This window comes from Notolepis coatsorum, assembly GCF_963971535.1.
Source record: "Notolepis coatsorum genome assembly, chromosome: 19".
NCBI lineage: Eukaryota > Metazoa > Chordata > Actinopteri > Aulopiformes > Paralepididae > Notolepis > Notolepis coatsorum.
In genome coordinates this window covers 46,499,546-46,508,721 of record NC_140183.1, presented here as the reverse complement: position 1 = coordinate 46,508,721, position 9,176 = coordinate 46,499,546, and the positions used below count along the sequence as shown (strand labels likewise).

General features: G+C 41.6%; 1 protein-coding gene across 1 annotated transcript; it reads right to left on the bottom strand.

Annotated features, from left to right (window-relative positions):
* Positions 1–5,798: 5,798 nt before the first annotated feature.
* Positions 5,799–7,387, bottom strand: LOC311246482 (sperm acrosome membrane-associated protein 4-like; the record flags this gene model as incomplete). Its single annotated transcript, XM_084336636.1, has 3 exons — positions 5,799–6,010; positions 6,528–6,647; positions 7,327–7,387. The coding sequence occupies 3 exons, from the start codon at positions 7,385–7,387 to the stop codon at positions 5,799–5,801; spliced, it is 393 nt and encodes a 130-aa protein (XP_084192762.1).
* Positions 7,388–9,176: the final 1,789 nt, after the last annotated feature.

Below are 9,176 nucleotides of genomic sequence, written 5' to 3'. Positions count from 1 at the left end.
TAATGGTGGTAAATAATTTTTTTTTTAAAATTTCATAAAAATCTTAGTCAAACCTTTTGTATTATGGATATTAAACATGCTGGCAGAGTACATGCATCCATGTTGTCGTGAATTTTAATTAAATAAAGAAATTCCCTATCCATCGCCGTGGGAAGAGATACAATAAAAAATTAAATTAAATAAATTCCCTACCTACTCATGGCCTTAACTGACAACCAACAGGAACCAAACAATATTTTTTTTATGCCTAATAAATATAACCAATATACATTATTTCAAATGGGGATTTTCACTGTGTAAATCATGAAATTCAAGAAACGTTTTAATAAAAAAACGTACGTTTTAATAATAATAAACAATAATGTCTCGGGCGTGTCTGACACAGGTGTGCGTCATCTGTGCACGGAGACCAGCAACAACCATACATGGATAAACATTACAACCACTGTATGCAGCTTGTAGTGGCAACATTCATCTGTCCAAACCAAAGATGACTTCAAATATTCTGCTTGGTTCAGAGACTTGCTCCTCCTCCACGACAGCCAAACCCTGCATAGACTTTTTCCCTTCCACTGGCGTCGTAACCCTCATCTGGGTTGTTACGGGCTTGAAGATCATTCCCTTTGGGGCCGTTTTGGGCTCAACAGTCCCCTTTAGAGTTAGAGTGGACACAGGGTACTCTACTGACCAAGTTATGATGCGCAGTTCAGGGACCTTCTCTTCCTCCACAACAGCGAAGCCCTTCATAGACTTATCCCCTTCTTCATTTGTCCACATTACACCACCTCCTCCAAATGGCCATTCCAATCCTTTAGGTTGTTGAGTTTCTCTCGTTTTAGTCATCATTGTTACGGTCTTCGTTGTTGCCACTGGTGTCGTCACCCTCATCCTCCTCTGGGTTGTTAGAGGCTTGAAGATCATTCCCCTGGGGGTGGTTTTGGGCCCGACAGTTATCTTAGGGGTTATGGTGGGCTCTATGAATTCTACTGACCAAGGTATGACGCTTGGTACAGATATGTGCTCCTCCTCTACAACAGCGAAGCCCTTCACAAGCTTCTCATCCCCTTCTTCCTCCATCCACATCACACCACCCCCTCCAAACGGCCATTGCAATTCACGGACAACTTCTTTCACATCAATCTTCGCTATTCCTTTGCCTCTCTCTTTAGGTCGAGTTTTTCTTCTTTTAGTCATCATTGTCCTACTCTTCGTTGTTGGGCTCCCCGTCACAGTTATTGCCACTGGTGTTGTCACAGGCTTGAAGACCTTTCCCTTTGGGGTCATGTTGGGCTCGACAGTCCTCTGTGGAGTTGTGGCAGGATCGATGTACTCCACTGACCAAGGAATGCTGCTAACCATCTTGGTCACTGCAGAAAGCAGTATTTTATGCAGTTATAATATAGGAAATATATATTAAGAAACAATTTTTTCTGATAATGTAAAATCTTTACTGAAGGCAGGATTGCTCCTAACCTCCCAGTCATCTCAAAGTGAGAAAATGTAAGAGCAAAGACTCACCTGTTGGGGCAGCAGAGCTACATTTGGAGTCACAACAGGAGCACACCGAGGTTGAATCGTACAACTCCTGCCATCTTACAAGACCAAACCAAGGAGGGTTAGCAGAAACACCAGCAGGGCCATTTTTACTGCAGATCTTATAAAAACTCATAACCAGAGCTCACCTTCCTGCGTGTGTGTCGTAGTTACAGGATTTGGCTGTAGGAGTGGGTACAGAACCACCCACAGACATGGCACAGTGCAAGTATAGTTGCTGTGAATGAAAATGTAAATGTAGCGCTTCAACCCATTTAACACAGAACGTAGGTCATGCTAGTACAGTCATAGCTTTATGTGAAATTGCTTACCTGTCCAGTCATTCCCTTGAATAAGAATGCATCCACGGAAAACCTCACAGTGTTCTTCTTGTAGCAGGGGATGAATCTGGAGCGACTGGCCTTGCTCTCAACCATGCACCTTAAAAAAGAATTACCACATTTGTCACCACAACCTTTACAAATTGTAGAGCATTAGTGCAACTTACAAATGGCACGTTACATTACCCAAAGTTCTCCACAACTGGAAACTGAGGCACTGAGGCATGAGACTTCTCGAGGGTCGCATGGCATGAGTGGATGTACAGACGTCCATCTTTTGACGGGACGGCAGATGTTCCTTCAGCTTGAAAGTACATGGGTTCCCCAATCATATACCAGTCTGATGGTGCAAGTCTTTCCCACTGAGCTAGAGACGGAAGACAGTCAGACTACCAGAACAGCGTTAGTTGGCCTGCTGTGGCAAATGCTTTTTTTCTTTACCATTATGTGGAGTGAGAATGAATTTAACCCGGTTTCTCATTGGTTTGAAGACCTTGCGCATCTGCAGCTTGGGTATGTAGCCAATTTTGTATGAGTAGTAGTATCTGAAAAGTTGGTATACAATGTTAAAAGTAGAATCTATAAGGCAGTCAAGCAGTCAAAATGCAGGTCACTGTCATTACGGATTCTACCTTTACACTTTGGATAAAATCTTGGTAGAACAACTTTGAATGCATTGCTTGAAGTCTGAAATTCACTTAAACCTTACCTGTTGTAATGGCAGGTAATAGGCAAGGTGAATGGTACAGCTCGCCTGATTGGTCCAGTCAGCCTCGGAGGGTCATATCGTAGTGTGTTTGAATAGGCCACACGGTTGTTGATCATCTGTCATGATTACATAAGGCAATGGGAAAGTGTCTTTTCGTATATCCCTCCTAAATACACTCCCCAAAATATGCATTTTGTGCAGCACCCCAGGAGTTTTGGGGTTCAGTGCCTTGCTCAAGGGCACTTGGGTAGAGAAGGTAGACACCATAAATGTAATACAAATCACCCTTCAAATCACAGTTGCAATACACCCTCCCGTCCGTCAGTGCCATGGATTTAACCAGTGACCCTTCAGTTACATGTGTGCCTGCAATTTAACATGCTACTTTAAAAAAGGTCACTAAATGGAAAACTTACCGTGCGCATGTTTCCGCAAAGGCCAAGGTCATATTCAAAATAAAGAAGCTCCTTGGTAGATTTAGTGACATGGCATGTACCAAAACTGAGATAGGATGCAAGTGTTGAGCCATCATCGGTGCCTAAAATGCTCTTCTGAACAATCACATGCATTTTGGTTACATTGCACCAAGTGATCACGCCGCGGGACTGAACGGAAGGGGTGGGTGGTCTTGCCGTTGGCGATACGGGGAGAAGTACTTCGCTGACTTCAGCCGGTAGCTGCTGGTCCTCAGTCCCAGCCGGTGCTGGGTTAAAGTGCTCCTTTTCTAGCAGTGGTCGCCTCGAGTGTTGAAATACGGGCAGTTGTAAGTATGATGACGGGAGTAATGTCGGGGAATCCGAATCTACACGATTCTGTTGGACAGAGTTCCTCGACTTTCTTTCCGTCACCACTCCTGTGTCGTTCAAGGATGTAAACCGGGTGTTGTCAAGCCCACCCAGTGCGGCCACGAGCGGAGTCAATAGCGTTAAAATAGCACACTTGAAAAGGTACGCCATGCTTTCCCCTACAGTGTTGTGTTCTTGGGAGAAAAGTACCAAAAAGTACCAAAAAGTGTCAACCTTTCTACGCGCTCTTCCTTGTGGCCCAGATTGATAACACCTGGTGAGACGTAACTCACTGATTGGTGCCATACAATAGCTCGTGCGGTCACTACCTGCAATATTAATATTAAAACGTGTTTTGCATTGATCGTGTGGAATGAGAGTCGGCTACTTGTTTAAAAAGAGAAGATTAATAATGAAAATGTACTTAATAAAAAAAAGAATTTGCATTTTGATGTCTTTAAATGTCTCTAATAAATTGATTGCTTGTTGCGGTGTCCACTACACCTGCCTCAATATTTCGTCAATATTTGTCCTCCAAATAACAATACAAAATAAATAACTTGTTTGCAATATCCTTGTATTCTTATTGCAAAATATTATTTATAATAAAAAAAGAAACATTCAATATGCTGCATACTATAAATAACAGTGGTCTACATCACCCTACCGACAATTTCAGAAATAATCAGCACCCAAGTTACATGTCTCAGGCCCACGTTACAATAAATTATTACATTACAATTAAACAAGCCCAACATGATTGGGTTTTGTAAATTACAGATCCCATTGTACTTACTAGCTAAACCAGAACTTTAAAAGTGTACTTAGGTTGTATTTATAACCTATAACCTTGCCTACTTCACTCCAGTGCATAGGCCTTATGGTTCAGGGGGGCCCGTTTCAAGATCATATATGGGGTCAGATTCTTATATTAACAAGGTTTCTTGTTAAAGACTTTATCAGTAAACATCTTTCTGTGTTGGTGATGTGCCTTTTGACACGGTTCCACCTGCATCAGTAACTCACATTGGCACAGTGCACTCATTTCCTCTCATAAATCCAGGGTGTGTTCTTTGTCAATCCGAGGCCCTGCTAACTGGGGCCAGTTTCAGTTGAAACGGGTGAAACATTGCTAAGGCCATGCAGCCACATATGCTCCAGTGTACCCTACTGACTCAGTAACCATATAACAAGCACAGTCTAGGCCCTATAGGCTAGCACAGTGGGCTTGAATACTGTAAAACAGTTTTGTTATTCAGTGTGGTGGAATTGTATAGGGATGTTTCAAATTAGAAATCGGCAGCAGAAATTGGCTGCATATTCTGTCCAAGAATGCAACAAAGCCAAAGACATTAAAACTGCAAAAGATGTTTAATGATGTTATACATCAAAGCCATGTACAATTAGTTGTTTATCCAGTAAAAAAACACTGTCTGAGAAGGCTGATGAGACTAATAGTATTGCTCTCTCAGATGTAAAATAAATGTTATTTTCATTGTTTCACATGTTAGCTAAATGTTTGTTGTCCATTTGCAGCATGATTGATATAAGTAAATACAATTTTCTACCCAGACCTATAATCCATATTCTACAATGCACAGCAAGGCTGCCCAAGGTAAGGGCCCGGGGCCAAATGTGGCCTTCTACAATAAATGTTGTGGTCCTACTCCAAAGGGCTTCCAGAGAGTGCTAAGATATTCTCTTTGGTCTATGTTGATGCAATTTAAAGTGAGATACTCATTACAAGGAGGCACATAAACAAACATCATAACATGAGACCTCAAGAGGCTAATACAAGGAGGCACATAAACAAACATCATAACATGAGACCTCAAGAGGCTAATACAAGGAGGCACATAAACAAACATCATAACATGAGACCTCAAGAGGCTAATACAAGGAGGCACATAAACAAACATCATAACATGAGACCTCAAGAGGCTAATACAAGGAGGCACATAAACAAACATCATAACATGAGACCTCAAGAGGCTAATACAAGGAGGCACATAAACAAACATCATAACATGAGACCTCAAGAGGCTAATACAAGGAGGCACATAAACAAACATCATAACATGAGACCTCAAGAGGCTAATACAAGGAGGCACATAAACAAACATCATAACATGAGACCTCAAGAGGCTAATACAAGGAGGCACATAAACGGCCCGCAGCGCACCACTAATTTCAGCCCATGGTGCTCCATGTCTCATGTTTGGGCTGCCAGATACAGGCACATGTTGGTTCGCTTGTCTGTTTGAGGTTATGGCATACAGTATGCCTATAGGTATTAGATACGTGATTTAGTATGCGCAAACATTTACTATGCACTCAGAAACACATTCTCTCAAATGTTACTAGCAATTACACAAAGAAAAGCTCCATGTGTTTCTGCTCCAGCAGCTTCAGGTTTTGGACAGTGAACTATCACCAGAGTGAGAGTGAGTATGAGAGAAGGAAAGTGAGTACAGAGCCAGTCCAGTAGGGGGCAGTAGGGAGTGTAGCTCCATTACAGAGGTGTGTATTACAGCATTCATTGGTGAAGGTGAAGTTGATGCCCATGGCGTACTTTTCACCCATCAGACCACACATGACGGGGTAGATACAACTCTTCTCATACAAAACCACGCGGAAATTACCTGAAAACCAGAGGAGTCACTTATGTCAATATGGTGAAGACATGCGCACGCACACACACACACACACACGTATAATTGATTACATATAGACTTTATTACTTCATGTATTTTGTCATTTGTTTTTCATGTGTATTTGGCAGGTGTTGTACTTCAGAATATTTAGAAAATACAAAAATAATTTCTGGAGACTTTCTGGGGGAAATGGGGATTTACATTCACCTAGTGTCATATTAAACTGTCAGTATTCTCATAGTACAATACAATATGGCGCAATGCCACAGCTCATTGGCCAAGGTTGTCATTTAACATGAATCACCTGTTACTTGTGAACAAGATGTCTGCATGTCTGCAATCGGAAACTATGAATGGGGTTTACGGCTTGAATCACAACATTTAAATGTTAGAATATTATATTATCCTTCACATGGCAGTGAATGTAGCTTCCTGCTAAACTTTGCATGAGACAATGTATGTAGGATATTACTTATTAAAATGTTTTAGATTTCACTGTTTTCACCTTTCACCCCGACAGCTTTGCTGTTCAGACACTGCTGTTCTGGAGCACACTTCATAGGGAACCTGATACAGTCCAGAGGAGATATGGCAGGGAACACACAGGTGTAGCAGAACAGGGAAGCTGAAAATACAAACAAGAGTGATTATAGCCAGAGAATGGCATTGATAATAGATTTGTAGTAGAAAAGGAGAGATTATTTCTAAACAAGTAAATTACTGGTGTAGGAGCCAATATGTTTATTGTTGGCATATCATATTATTTAGTTTAGATATATTTTGCAGTATTATTTTAAGACACTCGACAGGTCATTAGATAAACAGTTGTGTAATTAGAGTCATAGGTGACAAGAAATGGCAGGGCACAGGTATGGGGAGGGCACACAGTTCTCACCAGACCAGACCAGGAAAAGACCAGCATCAGATCAACAGCTACAACTTGCAATAGAATTGGAAACAAAACCGGGTATATGTTCATCTTTGTATAACTGCTTGCTAATAAACAAGGAATTAAACTGCCGATAACGTCAGGATAATCTACTTTATTATGTTGGGTCCGAGTAGGATTTCACACCAACTTGGCAACTGGAAAAAAAGGATGTTGTAAAAATGGGAAATTCGCCATTCACAATGGCGTAGTTGATTCAAAAACACAAATATATAGACAATTATTTATATAATCCAATGTGTTGTTTATATCGCCACATTCATTCATATACTCCCACACAAATGCAACACAATAAAACAATAGGTACTTAATCACACACACACATGCACACACACATACATACGTGTTATCTTACCCGCGGCCGCCACAGCTGGAAGTACACACAGGAAAAGCAGAGGGCAGACGAGCTTCGACATCACTCAGGTTATCGTCTCACTCCAAACGATGAGAAAACGGTGTCACTCCACTCTCTCAAGTCCTTTCTAACTTGTAGATGTTCTATACCGACGCAGTGGTCAGTAAAATCTGAGGTTCTCCTTATCTTCAGATAAAACCTTTCCTTATCAGTGTTACACCAGGCTGTCTAGGATATTCTCTCTCCTCTTTTACCAAAGAGATCTGGAGATGGACCTCCCTGTGCGCCTTCTCAATATTTCTCAATATTCTATTACATCCAAACTTCTCCCACCCCGGCATGTCTGATTCAATTAGGCCATTAGCCTCCTAGTGAGAAGCCTGTAGTTATTACGTTGCTGGGACCTGAGGGTAGTGATTCTATTAGCCTCTACACAGAATAGTCCCCTGCAAACATACCATTTGGGAGAAACAATAAAAAAAATTGGCTTGGCAAGGCAACTATATGTAAAACCTTAACATTTTCGGTCTGTTTTTATAGGTTTTTGCAGACTGCAAAGATGCGTTTCCTTTCCAAGAATAAAGTAAGCTAGGTTTATTAAATCATCCCTTATTTCTTAATGAAAGACGTGAAGTTGAGTAGGAGGACTGTCAAGTGACCAGTGGTCCCATGACCTGCCAACTGAATAGGAGGTAGAGATACAGTAGTGCGAGAGTCTGAGAACTAGTGATAAAGTTCTATATGATAGAGATAACAGTGTAAACTGTATGTAATACCTCCAGTGGTTTAGAAGATTAGAAAATTACTTGTCAGTTTATATATAGTCATATAGTGGTCATTTTGATGTACCCTGCTAGATACATAGGGATTTCTGGGTTCCATCCTAGAGGCAAATCTTTCCTGTGACAAAATGGCATCCAATGTAGTAAAAAAAGTCAACCAACGAACTAGATTCTTGTACCGGATCTCCTCTCTGGTAAACAAGAATACCCTGAAGACTCTGGCAGGAGCACTCATTCAAGGGTACTACGACTATGCGTGCACCTCATGGTACCAAAGCACCTCAAAGGCGCTTAAAACAAAATTACAAACATCACAAAACAAACTGGTCAGACTACTACTTGACCTTACCCCCAGAACCCACCTCACCCCTGCCCACTTTGACAACCTAGGATGGCTTAGAGTAGACGACAGAGTACAGCAACTTGCAATGGGCCTGGTCTACAAGATACACTATACGACTAAGGTACCCATGTACATGTCAAAATACTTCCCAAAGGTCAGTGAATACCACAACCACTACACCAGAGGAAGCTCAACAAATCATGTTAAACCCAGATTCGGCTCAAACAAGGGACTAAACACGTTTCGCAATTATGCCACATCAATGTGGAACGCCCTACCCAAAGCTGTAAAGGAATGTGAATCCCTACCCACATTCAAAACCGCTCTTAAAGAGCACCTACGGGAGGCTGCAATTCGAAACTGGCCACCATAAATGCCCAAAACCCCCACCACCTCCTAATAGACAGTCTCCTCCCCACCGCATGTATATATTCCCTCCCCGCCGTATGTATATTTCTCTCCCACCCACCCACCCCCTCCTAATGTACAGTCCCCTCCCCATCATATGTATATACTCTGTCAGGATCTAGGGGTAACAGTACTGTATATTTGAATACCGTTTGTCACAAATGTATCAGTACTAAATACCTATATGTCCCTATGCCATAAATGTCATGTATGTTGTGTATGTCATAAATGTCTATATGAATTGAAAATGGGGGACCCTGATGGAAACAAGACAAACGTCTTTCTCTGGTCTGCATCCCCTTAACAATTGTGTGTAT